At 45.4% G+C, this 22178-nt stretch overlaps 1 protein-coding gene across 2 annotated transcripts in view; it reads left to right on the top strand.

The window, feature by feature from the left end:
• Positions 1 to 22178, top strand: part of il1rapl2 (interleukin 1 receptor accessory protein-like 2) — a 545467-nt gene that overhangs the window by 362036 nt on the left and 161253 nt on the right. For both annotated transcript variants that reach the window (XM_079556204.1, XM_079556203.1), the window contains exons 3-4: positions 18610 to 18779; positions 22028 to 22131. In XM_079556204.1, coding sequence (XP_079412330.1) covers positions 18610 to 18779; positions 22028 to 22131 — 274 coding nt within the window. The remainder of the gene's footprint in view (positions 1 to 18609; positions 18780 to 22027; positions 22132 to 22178) is intronic.

Genomic DNA, 22178 nt, shown 5'->3' with positions numbered 1-22178 from the left:
AAAAAAAGTGATGAAAAAATGAGAAAAAAGTGACAAAAATGAGTTGAATACCAAACAACAAAATGACTGAAAAAGAATGTGATGACGTGAGGAAAAAGATCCTCTCAGTTCAGGCGGGAGTTAAGAGGTTAAACTGTCCACATGTGAGTCCCTGAAAAATCAATGTTTGTCTTTTCCTGGTGACCCTAAAGCGGCGCCGACGGGCTGAGCCGGCCCACCGGGACACGACTGTCCCGATTACCCACGGCCTCCAAGCACCGGTCGGGGGTCACGGTCAAGGTGGACTTTATTTATAACACAGACAGACACTCATGTTTTAGTGTTTAATGTGCCGGAATCATCAGGCTCCAAACTCTACCGTTTAGTTTGCTTTAAACATGAAATAAACATCATTTAAAGTAAGGAAGAGCTTTATCTGTCATGTACCATGAACAGTGTTCAGGTGTTAGTCCTGAGCCGCTGTGGGACAAACATGGCTGCCTTCAGTCTTCCTCCATCTCCTGAAGAGCTGAGCCGTTCATCTGTTTTATTCTCCATTAGCCAGAACGATAGAGGCATGTGTGGCTGTGAGTCTTGCCCGGATACCTCCTCGTTTGTCCCTTCCTTGCTTCCTGCAGCTCCACTTGTGACGCCTCCTCTGTGCTGCAGGGGGGGCTCTGGTGCCTCTTCAGTGTCTCAGAAGAAGAAATGTGTCTCAAATGTTTGTTGGTCTCTCTGCAGTAAAAACATCCGCCCTTTTGGACACTTTTGTAAATGAAGTGAAAACAGTGTGGTGCAAAATACACAGTGTGTAGAAAAAGGGAAAAAAGTCCAGCTGTACCAGGAGAGAGGGAGGTTGCTGCTTGTTTACATGTCGCCACGATGCAAAAAAAGAAAGAAAGAAGCTGAATACGTCGCCTAGAGCTTCTAAAACATAACTTAGATCATGATTATTTCCCAAAATGCAAATGAAAAAGTGATGTAAAAACTCCCGGTGTCAGTGAGACAGAGCCACAGGTCCCTGAGGGTCACCCAGAACATCCAGAACACCCAGAACATCTCAACCTTCTCTTTGTATCGGACTTTTGCCTCTAATCTGCAGCAAAAGTTTGAAGTTGCCTTCTCTGTTTTCTCCTAAATGACAAAAACACATCTTCCTGGTCGTCTGGTCGTCTGTGAGGGTAAAGTTTGTGATCCCGAGCGCTGCAGGCTCTGAGTGAGTCTGTGCCAGCTCCTGTGAAGCTCCTCTGAAGCTCCTCTGAAGCTCCTGTGAAGCTCCTCTGAAGCTCCTCTGAAGTCTACACCAGGAGGAAACCGTGTTCCTGACCTGGCAACGCGCCCCAGTCCGGTCACTTTGGAAACACGCTGGAAAAGGTGAAGAGAGGATTAAGGACGAGAGACTTGGACGGTCCCAAAACAAGAAGGAACGAGCGGAAACTGCCCCAAAGACGGACAAATCAAAGAGCCGAGTCTTTGGGAACCGTTTATTTCAAAGAACCAGTATTCAATAACCGTCTTCCGTCCGTCTCATGTGTGTCCTCCCCTGGTTTGTCCTGCTCGTCCCTCACAGCGCCCTCTGCTGTCCGTCTCATGTGTGTCCTCCCCTGGTTTGTCCTGCTCGTCCCTCACAGCGCCCTCTGCTGTCCGCCCGCCGCTCCGCTCCTCGTCTCTCTTTAATCCAGCGCTAATTGCCTCCGCGCCCTGTAATTGGATCACTTGTCTTATTAATTACTGTTTGTTTACAGCAGACAAACCGGCGGATGTGAAATATTTGTCATTACAAAGCGACAAAGCGGCTCCTCTGGGCCTCAGCGTCTCTACAAACCCTCTCCCTCACGCTCTACGTCCATGTTTAAGGCACGTGTAGGGAAACACATCACACATTTACGGGAGACGCATTTGCACAGCCATCAATATTTCATCACTTTTTGCTGAATTCGTGAATCCGAAACATCAGACGTGCGAGAAGATCAGCAGCCGAGCACTGAAACATAAGACCTGACTGTGTTTCTGTGGAGCGGCTCCAAAAAAGAGGCTCCAACCTGTGTGATTATGTCGTTTTTCTGAGGCACATTTAAAACCAGAGCACGGCCTCAGGAGGTTTGTTCAGAGCAAACAGAGAAATAACAAAACACCACTAAAAGGTTTAATAAAACAGGAATCGAATGCTAAAACGATGAAGGAAATTCAGAAAAACGTTTGCTGTAAATGATTGTTATTTAGTTTGAAACAAAAGGCCTTTGTTTGACTCTACATCTAAATAATGAGTCAGGTATTGAAAAATCCCTCTGAGAAAAACCAAAAGAATAATGTGAAGTCCAAGACTCAAAGGTTTGAGTCTGCGCTGAGATAAATAAAAAAGTTACGTGAACTTAAACCGTTTTAGTTCAGGCAAATCTTATTCAGGAGTTGGATAAAATACCAAGTAGGTTTTATGCAAAATGTAATGAATAAATGGAAGGAAATACAAACTTTGCATCTGCCTCATGAGAAGAACTTGACCGACCAAAGAATAAAAGAATAAAACATGGTTGCACTTCTTGGTTAAGTTGAGGGAACTCAAAAAAGCTTTGAATCAGAATCTAAATCTATTCTTCTGATTCTATTGTTAAAAGTCAAGACTATAATAACCATTTGTAAATACAGCACAATGGAGGACCAGTGTCCAGAGGGACTTCTTCTTCTTCTACATCTTGTTTGTTTTTGTTATATTTGTGAAGAAAAACCACAACAATGCAGTGTCCATGTGAAGTCCAGCTGAGGACCAAACACAGATATTTATCAGTCCAGTGCGTCGTCCAGACGAGCCGGAGTTTTGGGCGTTTCTGTAAATGAACATTTCCCAAACCAGGTCCCAGAGGAAAGATCTGAAAAGGACGTTTACGTGGCTCCGTTGTTACGACGTCTCGATGACATCACAGCTCCAGAGTCTGTGATCCAGAATGTACTGACCTGATACTGAGTTTTCCTCATGGATCTGTGATGGTTTGACTCCGCCCCTCTTTGCTCCACTGCCGTCCACAAGCCACAGGTGACGAGTAGAAAAACACGAGTCAGTCTGTGTTTTTGGACTGACGGGAAAAGTCACTTCTGTAGATCCGAAATCCTTCAATCAGCTTCATTTTCACTCTCTTTCATCCTCTACATCCTGTTCTATTCTCTGTGTTAGCATCACAGCGCCTCACACAGGCCTGGAGGATGAACCACAGACCTGAGTCGACCCATGTGGACGCTCACGTTTGCTGAGCTGCTTCAGGCTCACAGAGGAAGTTTCTGAAATTAAAAGCGTTTTGTCTTCATGTGGATGTAACCTAAGTTTGGTTTATGGCGGTTTGAACCCGTGGTGTTTTGTTTTGGGCTGGTGAGGAGGTGGAGCTGCTCTCTGGATGAAGACGGTTCTTCACATATGAAGAATGGCGGTTCGACCCGCGGTGTTTGGTTTAGCTCTGGTGAGCAGGTGGAGCTGCTCTCTGGATGAAGACGGTTCTTCACGTATGAACCCGTGGTGTTTGGTTTAGCTCTGGTGAGGGGGTGGAGCTGCTCTCTGGATGAAGACGGTTCTTCACGTATGAACCCGTGGTGTTTGGTTTGGCTCTGGTGAGGGGGTGGAGCTGCTCTCTGGATGAAGAGGCCGGTGGTCTCATGTATGAACCCGTGGTGTTTGGTTTAGCTCTAGTGAGGGGGTGGAGCTGCTCTCTGGATGAAGAGGCCGGTGGTCTCATGTATGAACCCGTGGTGTTTGGTTTAGCTCTAGTGAGGGGGTGGAGCTGCTCTCTGGATGAAGAGGCTGGTGGTCTCATGTATGAACCCGCGGTGTTTGGTTTAGCTCTAGTGAGGAGATGGAGCTGCTCTCTGGATGAAGACGGTTCTTCACGTATGAACCCGTGGTGTTTGGTTTAGCTCTGGTGAGGAGGTGGAGCTGCTCTCTGGATGATGACGGTTCTTCACGTATGAACCCGTGGTGTTTGGTTTAGCTCTGGTGAGGAGGTGGAGCTGCTCTCTGGATGAAGACGGTTCTTCACGTATGAGCCCGTGGTGTTTGGTTTTGGGCTGGTGAGGAGGTGGAGCTGCTCTCTGGATGAAGACGGTTCTTCACGTATGAAGAATGGCGGTTCGACCCGCGGTGTTTGGTTTAGCTCTGGTGAGGAGGTGGAGCTGCTCTCTGGATGAAGACGGTTCTTCACGTATGAACCCGTGGTGTTTGGTTTAGCTCTGGTGAGGAGGTGGAGCTGCTCTCTGGATGATGACGGTTCTTCACGTATGAACCCGTGGTGTTTGGTTTAGCTCTGGTGAGGAGGTGGAGCTGCTCTCTGGATGAAGACGGTTCTTCACGTATGAGCCCGTGGTGTTTGGTTTTGGGCTGGTGAGGAGGTGGAGCTGCTCTCTGGATGAAGACGGTTCTTCACGTATGAAGAATGGCGGTGTTTGGTTTAGCTCTGGTGAGGAGGTGGAGCTGCTCTCTGGATGAAGAGGCCGGTGGTCTCATGTATGAACCCGTGGTGTTTGGTTTAGTTCTGGTGAGGAGGTGGAGCTGCTCTCTGGATGAAGACGGTTCTTCACGTATGAAGAATGGCGGTGTTTGGTTTAGTTCTGGTGAGCAGGTCGAGCTGCTCTCTGGATGATGGCGGTTCTTCACATATGAAGAATGGCGGTGTTTGGTTTAGCTCTGGTGAGGAGGTGGAGCTGCTCTCTGGATGAAGAGGGTTCTCCACATATGAAGAATGGCGGTGTTTGGTTTAGCTCTGGTGAGGAGGTCGAGCTGCTCTCTGGATGAAGACGGTTCTCCACATATGAAGAATGGCGGTTCGACCCGCGGTGTTTGTGCCGCGTCACCGGCTGAGCGAGCAGCAGAGCAAAGGTGACTCCACAAAGGCATTGTCCATTAAAGCATGAAAACAGAGGATTTGTTTAGGAGCCGGAACTAAACAAAATGTCAGGGCCTCCAAAGGTCGTTTCTCTCACGTGGCTGAAGCTCCAGAACATCCCAGAATATTCTGCCCTCAAAACAAAACATCACTTTCATTCTGTCGCTGTAGATCCTCTTTAATACACTCCTGTTTAACCTCTTATCCCCCGCCTTAACCCAGCAGTTTCTCCACTTCAGCTTTACCCAAATCTAAAAGCTTACAGGCTATAGGCCAGAGTGACGCCTCATTTGAAAGCTAAGACCTACCTTTTTTTCATAGATTTTTGTTTTTCTCTTTCGTTGCTTTGTTTGACTCTTTTTTTTACCTTCCTTTGTTTGTTGTGTTTTATCCTCTTTTTCGTCACTCTTTTGATGCTCTTTTGAAGAAGCTTTTCGATTTGGGTAAAGCCACACTGGAGAATGCCCTCGGTTAAAGTGGGGGTGTGGGGAAGGACGGCCCACAGGTGAGGACCCCCAGCTGACGGTTAAACTGGCAACTTTTCACTTTTGACATAAAAATGAACAGGTTTTGAGTCTAAAATGACAAATGTTCAAATCAAATGAATAAAGACAATACAAATCAAACATCACATACAAAGCAAAGTGTAACCAGTCCCCCCCCCCCCCCCCCCTCCACTTGGTTCAGCCTGAGATTTTAAAATGGCCGCCACAGGCCATGCCCTCCCTTTGCTCCCACCATGTGATCCAGGTCAGTCTGTGTACTGACTAAATGTAAATGTATAATGTATTTAACAGGTTATTCTTTGCTGATGGATTTTGCAAATGAAACAAACGAAGCAAAACGACCAAAATAAATAAGGGGACAAACCACAGGGGGTGAAGAGGTGAAAACCAGTCATATTTCTGTTAAGCTCAGTGATGCTTGTTTTGGGAATCACCATCTCTGACTCTTCCTTTTCTAGAAACATATTCAGCACAAAGTAAAGTTTAGTCTAACGAGGCCCAGAATGTTTCATCTCATTCTTGAATCTTCACCAGAAAATGAAGCTGATCCAGTAAAAGTGTGAACGTGAAGGTCCTGATGTGTTTCCTCTGCGACGATCCTTCACCTCTTTACCCAAATCTAAGTGATGAGTGATGCCTCATTTGAAAGCTAAGACCTAATGGTATGGTAGCACAGTGGCAGAGCGGTGAGCGAGGTTGGATTCCCGCCTGGATGTTCTCCCTGTGTCTGTGTATAGGTTTCCCCTACCACTAAAAACATGTACAATAGGCCAGGATGAGTGATGTGTGAGTGAATGATGGTGGTCAGAGGGACCTTCTTCTTCTTCTACTAAAGTGATGTAACTCTCGTCGCATTTTTGAAGCGTTTTTGTCTCTTTTTCGCTGCTGTTTTGGCTGTATGTAAAGTGCTCGGTGAAGGCGGGGGTTAAGGGGTTGAACATGAGAGAATCTGTACTTCAGGAGGACTTAGAGGAAGCTTTGGTCTCTGCTGTGACTTAAACCATTTGAGCAGATCCTCTTGGGCCTGAGGTTTGAACATCAACCTCTTACCACCCGCCTGAACCATCTTTGGCCATTATATAGGCCTGTGTAACACCTCATTTGAAAGCTAAGACCCACAAAACTGATCTTTTTCCTTGCGTTGTTGCTGTGTTGAGTCACCTTTTTTATGTTTTTTTTTTTTTTTTCATTTTTGTCACTTTTTGATTGCATTTTTGACCAATTTTTTGGTTGAGTTTTTGTCACATTTTTGTTGAATTTTTGTCACATTTTTGCTGAATTTTTGTCACTTTTTTGCTGAATTTTTGACACATTTTTGTTGAATTTTTGACACATTTTTGTTGAATTTTTGTCACATTTTTGTTTAATTTTTGACACATTTTTGTTGAATTTTTGACACATTTTTGTTGATTTTTTGTTGAATTTTTGTTGAATTTTTGTCACATTTTTGTCACTTTTTTGTTGATTTTTTGTCACATTTTTGACACATTTTTGTTGATTTTTTGTTGAATTTTTGTTGAATTTTTGTCACATTTTTGTCACTTTTTTGACACTTTTTTGACACATTTTTGACACATTTTTGTTGATTTTTTGTCACATTTTTGACACATTTTTGTTGAATATTTGACACATTTTTGTTGAATTTTTGTCACATTTTTGTTGAATTTTTGACACATTTTTGTTGATTTTTTGTTGAATTTTTGTTGAATTTTTGTCACATTTTTGTCACTTTTTTGACACTTTTTTGACACATTTTTGACACATTTTTGTTGATTTTTTGTCACATTTTTGACACATTTTTGTTGAATTTTTGACACTTTTTTGCTGAATTTTTGTCACTTTTTGGTTGAATTTTTGTCATATTTTTGTTGATTTTTTTTTGAATTTTTGTTGAATTTTTGTCACATTTTTGTCACTTTTTTGTTGATTTTTGTCACATTTTTGACACATTTTTGTCACTTTTTTGACACTTTTTTGTCACATTTTTGACACATTTTTGTTGAATATTTGACACATTTTTGTTGAATTTTTGTCACTTTTTTGCTGAATTTTTGTCACTTTTTGGTTGAATTTTTGTCATATTTTTGTTGAATTTTTGTTGAATTTTTGTTGAATTTTTCTCACATTTTTGTTGCGTTTACATCCTTGTTTTCTTCTCATTTTTTGTGGCTACTTTGGTGTTTTTTCCCAATATGCGTTTGATTAGGGTAAAGCCAAACTGGAGGAAATGGGATCCGTTCAGGTGGGAGTGAAGAGGTTAATGGAAGCCGCTCCACCCTGTTTGTGTTTGGTTCCACCTGGACTCGTCCTCGGGCCAGGTTCACGTCCAGCCTCAGAGCTTCAGCAGTGAAACACTTTCTGCAAATGAGCTCAAACTTCACCACAGACATTGATTTTGCTGCTCGTTTTAAACTCCAGCTCCTAAACTGGACACAATGGTTGGATTTCAGACTCTGATCAGCGTCTGCGATTGAAGCGTTTCCATATTTGTCATTCGCCCACATCGAGCAGCCGCACGACAAAAGCAGAACAAACGGCGGCGTCTGGAATCCACGTTTCCATGAAGTGTTCGGGAGCTGCTGAGGGCTGATCGCCGCTGGCAGCTCAGAACGAGGTACCCGAGTTCCCTGCACAGGTCTGATTGATTGGAGTGAGACTTGGAGGTGAAAATGGAGCAGACAGGTGACGGACAGGCGAGGAGCAAGAGGTGCTTTAGAAAAGACGGGAGAGAAGAGGCCTGAGTGACAAGTGGAAACCGAGGAGAGAGAGACGAGGGTCAGCGTTTTCCATCAAAGGGCCAAATGTTGTTGATGTTTCCTGAATGTGGAGGGAAAACAAACGGGTTCCTTCTGCAGGCGGTGGTTCCCACGAAGGAAAATCAAAGTCTGATCAGATGTCAGGGTTATATATATTTGCTCCTTAGTCGCTCCTGTCGTGGTGATATTCAGACTCTTTCACGGTAAAACTCTCCCACTAGCTGGATCTTTCACAGCTTTTATTTTGTAACAGGAAACGTTTTGCTGGTGAGCAGGTTTGGGATAATCTGTTTGTTTCTGGTGTAAAAAACTTTCTGAAGATCCTGGAGGGTCACCGTTTCCAAACATCAGTCAGTAGGAGGTTTGAAAAGTGGCTAAATCTTCACTAGAGTTTAGAAGTCACTCCCGGCTGATGACTAGGGCTGCAACTAACGATTATTTTGGTAATCGATTAATCGACCGATAATATTTACGATTAATCGATTAATCGCTTGGCTGTGAAAGGTGCATGGAAATTGTATTTTTTTCAATTTTTTTATCACACAAAGCTAAAGTGGCGCCGCTTGAGGACACGTGGATGGAGTAAACTTAGAGTAAACGTTTGTCGGAGGCTCTTTGTGCTAATTCTGCTTCTGATTGGACGAGACAAAGACAGATATTTATGAAATTTACGATGTACAAAACACTGCAGACCCTCACTTTAAAAAACAATGTAGGTTTTCATCCAAAATACATAATTGTCATGTCTTTTTTGCTCAATTTCAGTCTGTGTTCACTAGAAAACGATTAATCGATTACTGGAATAGTTGACAACTATTTTAGTAATCGATTAGTTGTCGATTAATCGATTAGTTGTTTCAGCCCTACTGATGAGTCTCTCTCGAAGGCTAACGATGGACTAAGACTATTGAAAAAAAGTTGTTTTATGAAAGTCTTAAAGTGAGGGTTTGTAGACTTTTATCTAATCAAAAAGCAGAATTAGCTCTTGTTGCCAGATTCCATAGTTTAAACACCCAGTCGGTCCCAGTCAGTGCACAATGAGGCCTGCAACATTCACTTTAAGTTTCCTCCATCACGTCCTAAAGCGGCGTCACTTCAGCGTCATGTGGTGAAAAGTCTGTGTTCATATCTAATCTTTTGCTTGATTTAGTTTATTTGCTGAGCACAGTTCACATTCAAAGTGCTTCACATTTGCATAAATTTACAAGAAAACAGATAAATCAATAAAACATTAACATGAAAATTCAACAGTTACAGTAAAAAGCAGATAAACACCTTCAGTCGTGCGCGGGTAAAAAGAACTGTCCTCGTGAGACGTTTAGCCTCAGCGTGTTTAGTCCTGACTCTGGACCCACCAGGAGGCCCCGCCCTGAGGTGGTTCATGTGGCTCCAGAGCCGGTTCTTTCCTGCGTAATCAGCACGTTGTTTTACGGGGACAGGCTCTCGGGAAATAGACTAATGTCGTCCTAAATCCCAGTCTCACAGTGGCTCAGTGGTTAGTGGTTCTCACACAGGGGGCAGGGCCTGATCTGAGGTCCTGATGTTCCCCTTCTGCTTCTGTTGTTGACCATAAATGGATTCACTCTTCATCAAAGAACCATGGGACTGTGTCATGTAGGGCCCCGTGTGGATTCTTTCTTAGGGCCCCAGAAGGACCAGCACGGCTCTGTGTGGCTCTAACCTCTCACGTAGACTTTGGTGCAGATTCTCTTCTCTGAGCGACAGGAAGCCAGTGCAGAGACCGGAGCACTGGACTAATATGGTCGTGTTTCCTGGTTCTGGATGTTGGTTTATACGTTTAGCACATGGATCAGTCTCTCTCAGTCTGGGTCTGTCACTGTTCCTCTGACCCTCATGTTTCTCAGATGGTAAAAGCTGCTGATGTTCTTGCTCTGATGTGGATGTTTAAGTTCAGGTCTGAGTCCAGGATCACTCCGAGATTTAGAGCGAGAGGCTCAAGGTGACTGAGAACACTTTCTCTTTGTCTGTTTTCTGTTTCATTCATGTATTACCATCATAGTAACATCTAACAAATGTCCAAATGGTTCTCTCACTCACACATGTTCCCATTCAGACTCACAGTTTCCACAGACAAAACACCTAAAACACCTTTGTCATTGTTCTGTTGAGTCTTGCTCCAGCGAGAGCAGGGACAGATCTCCGGTTCAGCGAGAGCAGGGAGAGATCTCCAGGGACAGATCTCCAGGGACAGATCTCCAGGGACAGATCTCCGGGTCATCTCTTCCTCCTGGGCTGGGTCTGACTCTCCGGACAAAGCCCTGGCAGTGCCGGGAACAGCCCGGCCCGTGCGTGGACAGGTGGGCTCGGCGGGAGGTCAGCGGCGGAAATAGCTCCAGTTTGGGACCCACTCAGAGGTCTGACCCGCTGCGACTTCACCAAAGCAGCTCCTCCTGGCCGAGCGTTCATTAGGCGGAGCAGGCAGGCGTTTAAGAGGAGACGGGCCGGTCCGAGCGCGCTAATGCGGTGATTACAGCCGGTAATGGCGGACACGTCACGCCCTGTCAGGACCCGGGCACACCTGGACCTGCGGTGATGCTGTGGTAATGAGGAGAGCAGGTGGGGGGCGCTGACACCTGTCTGTGGGAGGGGGGGCTCACCTTTACTTTTACCTTACCCTCAGCTCACCATCTTACACTCACTGCTGCCACCTCAGGTCATACGTGTAACTGCAGCTCCTATATTAAGCTCGTGCATGACGGCACTTCAGACCTGAAGTAACACCTGAGTGAACAGGTCTGAGCTCGTTCCACACACGAGGACATGGAGGAACATGGAGGAACACGAGGACATGGAGGAACACGAGGACATGGAGGAACACGAGGACATGGAGGAACACGAGGACATGGAGGAACACGAGGACATGGAGGAACACGAGGACATGGAGGAACACGAGGACATGGAGGAACATGGAGGAACATGAGGACATGGAGGAACACGAGGACATGGAGGAACATGAAGGAACATGAGGACATGGAGGAACATGGAGGAACACGAGGACATGGAGGAACATGTAGGGGAGGAACATACTTGTTTTGAATATTTTTAAACTCTTTAAAGATAAGGCCGTGAGGAAAGGGACCTTTCAGAACCTAAACGGAGCTTATGTTTGGGATAATAAGCACGGACTAAAACACAATTAAAGGAACAGGCACTGTTTTTAATACTGAGACATGTTTCCTTATGTACCTTAGATAAGTTCATGTGTACCTGTCTGGTCTTCACGCGTGTCCTCAGTCACGTTAGCATTTAGCCTCTCCTCCTCTATAGCTCCAGGTGTAGATAGAAGCTACCGAGCTCTTCACGTTTCACTATTTGAATATAATACGTGAAGTGTTCCACGATAAAGTATAATTACACACAGTTAAACAATGTGGATTTTCTAAGTGGATAAAAAGGGAACTATTTCATGACGCGTAATAATACCAGGAGTAGTTCGACATCCACCATATTTAAATAGTGAGAACGTGAAGAGCTTGGTGGCTTCTATCTTCACCTGGTTTGGAGCTATAGAGGAGGAGAGGCTAAATGCTAACGCCGTCTGTGCTGTGTTTACGTGACTGAGGACACGTGCAGGTACACATGAACTCGTCTAAGATAAGAACATATCTCAGTATGTTTAAGATGCGAATAGCAACAAAATGACAGAATATAACAATATAAACGTGGGCTGTTTTACTGAATAGCGTAAACAAGCTAAACACCGGCCCTGGTTAAATGTCCACTCCGTAGTTATTACGGTAAACCTGGTTGAGTCGTGGTCATGTGACAAACTGTATCAGCGTGACAGGTTTCTGTAACGCCTGCAGAAGCCGCTCAGTCGTCCACGTGAACACTTTGCTGCTGACACGGGAGTGAAGTCTAAAGAAACTCTTCCCCCTCATGACATCAGCAGGTGGAGCGGAGTGTTTGGAGCTGTTGTGAATGAGACACTAACCCAGAGCAGTGTTAAACTGGAGACAATAGGAGAGTAAGTCCCGCCTCCTGCAGCTCCTGCAGCCTCGCCCCTACATTTCCATTAGAGTGTGAGTGCGTTTGACGGGGGCACGCTGTGGTCAAAGCCATTTTTCTTGCTGCTGTAAAGTGAAGCGGCCGCTGTAGAATGAGCTGATATATATATTTATATATATATATTTATATATATATGCAGCTGTGCGACTCCCTGGCAGTCAATGAAGGCCGTAACCCACACCGGCATTACCATATTCATGCGCTGCGCCAAATAAATGGCCTTTTCTGCGCCTCTGCTCCCAAATTGTTTTTGTGTGGGGGGAGAGTCGTTTCTGCAAATAGCCCACTCGCGCTCGCCGTGTTGCATATTATCCCACCTTATTTACCGCCGCCTGCACCCAGTAAATGTAAACATACGAGGGGGAGTGTGAACAGAACAGGGAGACACCTTCTGCTGCCAAAAAACAACATTTTCCTTCACGCAAAGTCCACAACATTACGACAACATTACGGTAACATTACGACAACATTACGGTAACATTACGGTCACATTACGGTAACATTCCTTCACATCGCTCTGGTTTGACCCGTCACACGTGATACCACATCCTTTTCCTCTGTTTTTACAGAAACTGGAGCAGGTTTTTGAACACGTTGGGCCTGTCTGGGTGATTTATTAACCTCTTAACCGAGTTCCAAAACGTGTGCTTGGTCCAGGCGGGGGTTAAAGGGCCCACATCAGCCTGCTCCAGCCGTCCCAAAGTAAACTAGAGGAATGTATAAGATATATTGTACCTCTACGCTACAGTACTATCAGGATCGTACTCTATCGCTACTGCTCTATCGCCCGCCCATGCAACATTAGCAGTAGTGAAATATAAAAGTCACAGCAAACAGTGCAGTCATGAGGAGCTGACATCTGTCCTGGTCCATCAGGTGTTTGGGGGGGGGGGTTGTTTTCGGGGACTTCCTGTTTTTCTTCTTCCTTACAACAGAAACAATGAAAAGGCCGTTTTATACGATGGGAACGTCAGTGGTTGTCCAGGAGAGAGCAGGGTTCAGGATTACACAGACCTGCGTGACTGAAGCTCCTCTGGGTGTTTTTAGAAGGAAATAGTATAAAACATGATTTAAAGCTTTAGAAAGTAGATTTGCATGAGGACCTTTAAGGCCTAATTAAACACCGGATCTTCCAGCAGCTCCAGACCGTTCTCCCCAAAGGGTTTCCACATTTCTCCTCACACTTGCTGAGCCTCTTCACAGATTTATAATAGATGTATTTTCTTTTTAATCTGAGTATTTTGAACTGGATCTACAGAGGGTCATGTAGATCTGGGTCTGTGTGTTTGTTTGTGGAACCAGCAGATCCACCTCAGACTGAGGAGTCTCTCCCGCCGTCACCGCCGTGTTACCCGGCGCGTTCCATTAGACTGTGATACACATTTGTTTTCTTCTGAACGTCTGTGCGGGGCCTCGGGGCCCGGGGCCGTTTTCCTGCTCTTGGAAAAAGGACATGTTTTACATTCTGAACTTGTGATGACTTTGTTTTTTCATTTCACTTTCTGACCTGGTTTGCCTCATTACTAACAGTGTGTCCCCTCGGGGCTTCTGTAGGTGTGTGTGTGTGTGTGTGTGTGTGTGTGTGTGTGTGCACGTAGGTGTGTGTGCACGTGGGTAGGTGTGTGTGTGTGCATGTGTGTATGCGCTCGCTGGTTGAAAGGTCACATGCAGTCTGTTATCTGAACAGGACAGACTTTAGTTCTCGTCTGTTTGGATTTGATGCTAATATTTCATTTTCTAAACGTGATGAAATACGACCCGTTCATTCATTACTGGGTCGTCAGAAACTGCTGAGTTTAAGTGATCATTTCAGTTTAAAGAGGGGGTGTTCTGCTTTAAAGAGGGGGTGTTCTGCTTTAAAGAGGGGTTGTTCTGCTTTAAAGAGGGGTTGTTCTGCTTTAAAGAGGGGGTGTTCTGCTTTAAAGAGGGGGTGTTCTGCTTTAAAGAGGGGGTGTTCTGCTTTAAAGAGGGGGTGTTCTGCTTTAAAGAGGGGGTGTTCTGCTTTAAAGAGGGGGTGTTCTGCTTTAAAGAGGGGGTGTTCTGCTTTAAAGAGGGGGTGTTCTGCTTTAAAGAGGGGGTGTTCTGCTTTTGTCAGTCCCATAGCACCAGTCTATATCTCACTACAATGACGACAAACCTTCTGTTGGTCTGTAAATGCAGTAAATTAGAATAACTGCCTTGTATAAAATGTCTCTCTCAAAATGGCTGTAGTGAATGTCTTGAAATAGGCCTCTGTCTCTTTAAGAACCTCTGAGCCTTTAGACACGCCCCCTCCACACGCTGTCTGTGGCATCAGTGGGGAGGGGGTTCTGCTGAGGAGCAGTGGTTGGTTACTCGGCTGGTGACCAAAGCTCGGAGGCGTCTCCAGGAGGTGGGGGCGTTCCTAGGAGGACTCAGGCAAACCTATCCCTAAAATGGCCGCCATCAGAGTTTTTACAGATTACTCAGAAATACGTGAATGTGCCAAGGCAACACTTCAGCCATGTTTTTAATGAGGGAGTGACAGAATAACAGGATGGGAAGCTTCTGAATGATCTTTACATTACCTGTGTGTGATCCGGCATGTTTAAAGAAAACCATAAGAAGTCCTGCTTCCTGTTTGCCACATGGAGGCTCTGGCAAACACACACAGGGGGGGCCACACTTATGCAACCCACTGTATCTACTCACAAGGGTTAGTGACACCATCAGAGCCGCAAAATCAGGAAGTGAAATGACGGGACGTTTAGTTTCAGCTGTTTTTGATCAATGGTATTTTCTGACCTACAAACTACAAGCCGGTGATAAAGATGTGTTTGATAAATCCATATTTAAATCCTCTTCCCTTTTCTCCGGTTTTCCTCGCTCTCCGTGTCCGTGTGGGCCGGTGACCCAGGTGGCCCATGCTGGTCCCAGGTCGGCCCATTATAGCCACCGCGGCAGAGCAGGGGATTGTGGGATACGGGGGGGGGATCAGCGAGGCCTGGGGCGCGGTGCAGGGGCTCACGGGGGGCTCACGGGGGCTCACGGGGGGCTCACGGGGGGCTCACGGGGGGCTTGAGTTTGATTGACAGGTCCTGGTCCGAGGCTGAGTCCGCCGGGGCTCAGGGAGTGAGATCCCGGAGCCTGTTCAGCTGTGACTGCACTTTTACATTTAAACACAGAGCCGGGTTTATGTCCCCACCACCATGGGGGGGGTTCACTGTGGGGGGGTCGCTACAGGAAGCTCATGGTTTGTGATTTTTGTGAATAAGCATTTTGTCAGAATAGGAACAGATTTATGGCAAAACGTTTGACTTAGTGAATAAAACACATCTGGACTGAAGGGGACGAAGAGAAGAGGAAAAGGAACATCAGTCTGAGGTCGTGTAGACCAGGGGTTCTCACTGTTCTCAGCTAAAGCAGAAGTAAAGAATCACTGCTTGAGTGGGTTAAAATGAGTCATGGGGTTGTTTTGATTGGATTATTTAATTCTTATTCAAGAACATTTTGAGGACAATAGTTTACGTTATGTTTCATGTTTGGCTTGTCGGCCCAGGGGGATTGTGGGTCCCGACCCCGTAACAGGTTTAAACCACTGATCGAGACCTTGTTTATGCTGATTCCCGCATCAGTTCCATGACTCGACTGAAACAGTTCTTCAATAACTATTGAAGAACTGTTTCAGTCGAGTCATGCTATAGAGCAGGGGTGCCTAAAGTGGGGCCCGCTGGCCAAATTTGGCCCACCAAAACAATTCTGTTGGCCCGCCTGAGGGTGACCTACTTTTGTGCTGCGTGTGGTTAATACTAATTCTCTTCCATTCATTCTCAATGGGAAATATGGTTGCAGTACACTTTTTGGCCACCAGCTCGGTGTTTATCACAGTGTTGTAGCATCAACTGTCCCACCTTTTTACATTCTGCACTATATTGCTACAGTTGTTGATTTTGTTCATCTAAATCTAGGCTTTTGCCAGAGTTCACATTTGTTGTTATTTGCATAGATAGAATCAAATACAATTCATTTTGGCCCTGGGAGACAAAAAGTTTGGGCGCCCCTGCTATAGAGACAAGGAGACCAGCCCACATGATGGACATGATGGACATGATGGACATGATGGACATAAGGAGCTCGTGGGCCAAACAAAGCTACATCTGACAAGGTTTGGAACCCGGTTGATGTTAATGGCAGATAGACCTGAATATTTTCTGCAGAACGCTTGTGTTTTTCAACAATCAAACCCAGTGGCTACATATAGACAAAAGGGGGGTCCCAGGATGGAGCCCTGTGGGACCCACTGAGATCAGAGAGAGGTTAGAGCCACGCCTTAGATCCCTGAGATGTGACAGCAGGTCTATTGTATGGAAGGCTCCTGATGAAACAGGATTTAAAGAGCAGGTGGTTTCAGGTGCAGGTGAAGGTTTGGAAAGAGAAGTGAGATCAGAGCGAGGCCTGTGGACCTGCTTAACATCTCACATCTGAGTCACAGCAGAGCTTCAGCCCCGGTTCTTCTCATCCCAGTACAGTTCAGTGCTTTGTTGACCGTGCGTTGTCTTGAGTACATTGTGTGTGTGAGGGGGGGTGAGGGGGGATAAAGGGGGGGTAACGCAGCCTCCGTCTCTGCCTCCAACACAAACGGAAACATCAAGTTTACCGACGTGAATCCCCGTCGGGGTCTGAGCTTTGGCTGAGCAGACACGTTTGTTTTCTCCCACTTAGCACAAACACCCAAAGAGACGCCTCGGAAAGTTTGTCCTGCCGAGGGTTTTACACCAAACTTTCACAGACGCACAAGTTAATTATGTTCCTGTGAGGGAAGTGAATATCCTCGACTTCAGGTGAAAACAGGTTTTCTCCCTCAACATCTTGTTTTAATGTCAGAGTTTATTGCTTCAGGGTCTGGACTCCACATTCATGGACTCATTATTCGAGTGTTTGGGCAGGTTTCACTTCAAACTGTACTGAAACATCCTGAAAATATATATTAGAGTTTGCTGCTCTGAGGTTTCCCTTTAGCGGTTCCTCCTCCTCTTTGGTCTCGACCTTCTCTCGACCTTCTCTCGACCTCTCCTGAAGTCTCTGCTCTTTGACTCTTTGCACAGGCGTCTCATTCCTCACCTCAGATGAGGGCACTAAGTGGACTCGGCTATTTCTGTCCCGTCTGCCTGAGGTGTCTGAGGCTCCTGATCTCTGCGACACAGGCTGGGCTGACTGTTACAAAGATGTTTGTTGTTGAAGATCTAGATGAAGAACTGTGTAACTGAACAACAGATACTGGTACACTAGCGATACTTTAATAATGTTGCTTTTCTCCCATCCCTTGTCTTCCATGCAGAGTTTGAGTTTATTTGACCTGTAAACGACCTGGCATGAGTGAAGTTAAATCACTCTCGTCTCTTTCACTCTGAGCTTTGAAGACGCTTTTGTAACTGAGCGACTTTGATGAACTTCCCTTAGAGAGATTAAAGGTTTAAGGCGAGACGCTGCAGGTGAACAGAGCAAAAGAATAAGGAGAGGTTTTAATTACTGACTTATTTATGAGGAAGAACGTATTGTTTTAATGACAAGATCTAAATAATGGAAAGAGCCAGGTTTGAATGTGTGGCTTTATTTGTATGTTTGTACAAAGACTCTTTAGTTCTTGAATAAACTGAATTAAAGGCCTTAACCTCTTAACTCCCGCCTGAATCGAGAGCATCTTTTTCCTCATATCATCACATTTGTTTTCCATCATTTTTTTGTTGGGTATTCATTAATGTTTTTTTCACATTTTTATCACATTTTTGTCATTTTTTGTCAATTTCTTGTGACATTTTTGCCATTTTTTTCATCACTTTTTCGTAACTTTTTGTCAATGTTTTCTCACTTTTTTGTCACATTTCCATCATTGTTTTCGTCTCAGTTTTGTTGCTATTTTCACACCTTTTTTCCCAGAAGCTTTTGGATTGGGGTAAAGCCAAACTGGAGAAAATGTGCTCGGTTCAGGTGGAGGGTTAAATTAGATTCAAATTTGCATTGAATTTAAATTTACTCAGTAATTGATTCCCCTAGAGGCCACACGCACCACTGCAGGTGTCGTACATGTTGTGTTTTTTACTCATTGATTATCCGTGAGAGTAAATCCTGCACTGACAGAAAAGAAAAAGGGACAGAGGGATGTTGTTCAGCCAGTTACACAATTGTTTAAATACTGTTTAAGTGGAGCTAGCCCACAGTTAGCCTGTTAGCTTCTTCTTCCTGATTCTATTAGTGTGTGTTGGTGGCTCCGGTCCAGTGGCAATTGTGGTTTTCTGTCCAGAGACACCAGGGGGAGCTGACGGGGAGGATTTGTGTCTGGAGTGAGTGAATAATAACGACTGATTTTCTGCTTTTTACCCTGTTCTCGCCGATCACACCTCCCTCTGGGTTAATGTGGAGCCTCTGATGTTTTGTCCATCGTCTGGTTTCCTCTGGCTCGTCTGAAGCTTCACGTCTCCGTCCCTCACGTCTCTCTGTGTCTCTGTGTCTCTGCAGTGGACGGCTGCATCGACTGGTCCGTGGACCTGAAGGAGTACCACGTTCTGGCGGGAGAGCCTGTGCGAGTCAAGTGCGCCCTGTTCTACAGCTACATCAGGACCAACTACAGCACGGCCACCAACGCCAAGCTGAGGCTCATCTGGTACCGGAACAAAGGCGACGCCGAGGTGAGGCATCCTTTCTGCTCTGGAAACGTGTATCTATGGTCGTTTATCAGAGACGTCCCACTGAAACACGTGAACACACTCTCACCTCACTCCTGAATCGCCACAGTTGGGTTTTCTAAAAGGTACAACTGCACAATGAACCTTTATCGAATCGAAATGTAAGTTTCAGCTGCAGTGGTATCCAAACCCCTAACCTCTGACCCCTGACCCCTGTTTGAGTAACTGCTTTAATGAAGCTGAAGGAGGAGAAAGAGTGAGAGAGCGACACGTTTATTAGAGAAGATTAAAACTCAGCATGTGTTTCTGAACCTCCTGAAAATGCCTCTTCCATAGTTGTATCTTCTATTAAATGTTGTTAAAGCTCAATTGCATGAAAATTAAATCAAAGGCTATGTATAAAGAATAAGCCAAATGCCCATCTCGGGTCGCCCGTTGCATTATGGGTAATGAAATTCATTTCGCTACCAAACAGTATTGATAGCAACGAAGAAAGCTCTGATTTGGAGCGTTTTAACCGCTGGAAAGTTGATGATATAAAGTTTGTCGTCACTGTGGAGCTTGTTACCAGATTAGCATAATGTTTATTTTTACAACCTCGTCTGCGAACGGAGATACAGAAACTGAAAGAACTGAACGGCCGTTCTTATGTAGAGCTGCTTCAAAGTGACACCAGGCCTTGTTCACATAGTTGGAATAACTCTGTGAGAAAAACATTTGTGACCCTCGACTGTTGGACAAAGTGCAGGGTCTGAAACTGTCGCCGATATTCAGGACATTTAAACTGGAGTGAGAAATAAACATGTAGAGTTATTTTTTTTTTTTGTCAATAAGGAGGTGGACAGTAAACAAAGTCTTTTTTAAATTATTATTATTGTGACCAAAAAAATCCACGTGCACATATAGGCTAGGCCGCCTAGCCTACACTGCAAACAGTAATGAACTAGATCAGTATAAACATCTCAGTTTGAGCACAATTATCCAAATTTTAGTTGTTTTGACTGGTTAAGAAGTTGTTGGGCATTTGTCCCAGATTATTTCACTTGTTCTGAGATGTTTCTGACTCGTTTCGATACATTTCGTCCTTATTTCAGGTCATTTTCTTTGCCAATGGGGAAAGAAAATCGGTCTTATCTCATTGGCAATTTTACTTTCTTATTTCAAGCGAGATTTACCCTAGAACTGGTCTGAAATGTCCTCAAACAAGCAAAGCAAACTCGGTCCGATCAGGAAAAGTGTCTAAATGAGAGAAAACCGCTCAAAACAAGAAACATTTCCTCAATTCAACTCATTTAAGACAATGTTTGATATATGTGTACGTGGATTTTTAGGCCTCTAAATTGACTTTATTTGTATTTTTTACGAGTGATCTGATGGTGAACAACATGGCTAATCGATCACTAATGTGACAGACGGAAATGTACCCACTGTATTTAACATCAACACCGTTTGGAACTTTCAAGACGAATTTAAATGATTTAAAAAGTGGCGGTGTCTGTGTCAGGCTGATCCCAGGTCCTGTCGTCCCCCTGTCCATGATGGTCCACTATGGTCCACTATGGTCCACTATGGTCCACTATGGTCCACTATGGTCCACTATGGTCCACTCCTGCCTATGGAGCCGCTGTCCTGACTTTTCTCTCGCTTTCAAGATATTGACAACATAAATATTTGCAGAAATGTCACTTGAGAACTATAGTCTTTAAACAAATGCCCGTAAGCCTTACAGTTCACGTTTATGGCTCATACACTTCAGAGTTCAGGCTCCGCTGCCTGAACTCGCTCACACATTTCAACGGCGGAGTGGTTTGTTTGGGCAGAAATGAGGAGCCTGATTGACCCACGCCTGCGCAGTCGAGATGGGCATCGGGCTTATTAAAACTGCAAATCGAATCCTAATGTGAGATCTTCCTGGACAGTAAGCCGGACGCTGTCGCGCTTCACCATCAGCAGGTCCCACTCACAGAGAAGCTCAGGATCTGGTTCAGAACGAGTTCCTGATGGAGTCACAGCAGCGAGTTACAAACATCGTGTTCACTGTGGATCTGCCCCAAAGGAAAAAGGGCCTCGTGCACCTTTACTGCGCTGGGGGAAATAAAGTCCTCATCTTGTGTCAGGTTACAAGTGAGACAGTTCAAAGTGGCCCATAGGGGGCACTACAGCAAACCCAGACAGGCAAAGATGCAGTGGGGGAAAAAACTAAAATCCAATAGAAAGTCTATGGGGAACCGACCAAATACGTTCTCACTGTAGCACTGCAGACACATGTGATGGATGTTCTCAAACTCCCTGTAATCACACACACATGTTTGGGTCTTGTCCTCGGCTACAAAACTACTGGACATTATACTTTAAAACAATTTGGGACATAGTGGGACACGACCTTGAACCGTGCCCTCTCATTGCAATATTTGGTATAAACCGAGCCTTACGCACATACAAAGAGCCTGGATACTAGAGTCGCTGCTGGTCACGGAGATGTCTCTGAACATCCCCTGGAGATAAGATGGATCTCCAGCACTTCAGCAGAGTCTCCACATGGTCTACACTGTCACCTACACTGTTTGTTGTCCTGTGAGACGTTTCTGTGACGTCCCTGAAATGTCTCTGAGACCTGGAATCGACATGTTTGTTTTCACCGGGACCTGGAGACTCGCCGTATCAGAGACATCTCCGTGACCAGCAGCAACTCAAGTCTCCAACTCGTGTCCAGGCCGTGGGGCGAGGACCAGAAAGAGCAGTGTGAGGCGGTGTTTCCTGTGTTCCTCTTGTCAGGAGAGGCCGTGAACATGCTGGGACTAATATTAGGAAGTCCTCCAGCACAGAAGTCCTCCAGCACAGAAGTCCTCCCGCACAGAAGTCCTCCCGCACAGAAGTCCTCCAGCACAGAAGTCCTCCAGCACAGAAGTCCTCCAGCACAGAAGTCCTCCAGCACAGACGTCCTCCAGCACAGAAGTCCTCCAGCACAGAAGTCCTCCAGCACAGACGTCCTCCAGCACAGAAGTCCTCCAGCACAGAAGTCCTCCAGCACAGAAGTCCTCCAGCACAGTGCTCCAGGCTACAGAAACTCAGGCTGTGTCTGAAATAAAGATCGACTGATTGGTGAAACAGGAGCAGTTGGACCTGTGCTTCTTTATCCTTCCACAGCACGGTTGTTCTAGAACTATAATGTAATGTCCTTGTCAAGTAAAAGATAGAAAAGGACATTCTCATCTTCTGCCGGTTTGTGACAGTGTTTGTTTGTTTTCCAGGAGCCGATCATCTTCTCCGGGCACAGGCTGAGCAAAGAGGACGACTCCATCTGGTTCAGGTCTGCAGAGCTGGAGGACAGCGGCTTCTACACCTGCGTGCTCAGGTAGGGCAGATCCACAGCATCGTCTGGCTACTTTTTATCGGCTACGT

Source organism: Gobius niger (genome assembly GCF_951799975.1).
Source record: "Gobius niger genome assembly, chromosome: 5".
NCBI classification, from domain to species: Eukaryota; Metazoa; Chordata; class Actinopteri; order Gobiiformes; family Gobiidae; genus Gobius; species Gobius niger.
The sequence above is the reverse complement of the archived record's forward strand: the minus strand, read 5'-3'. Positions and strand labels throughout refer to the sequence as shown.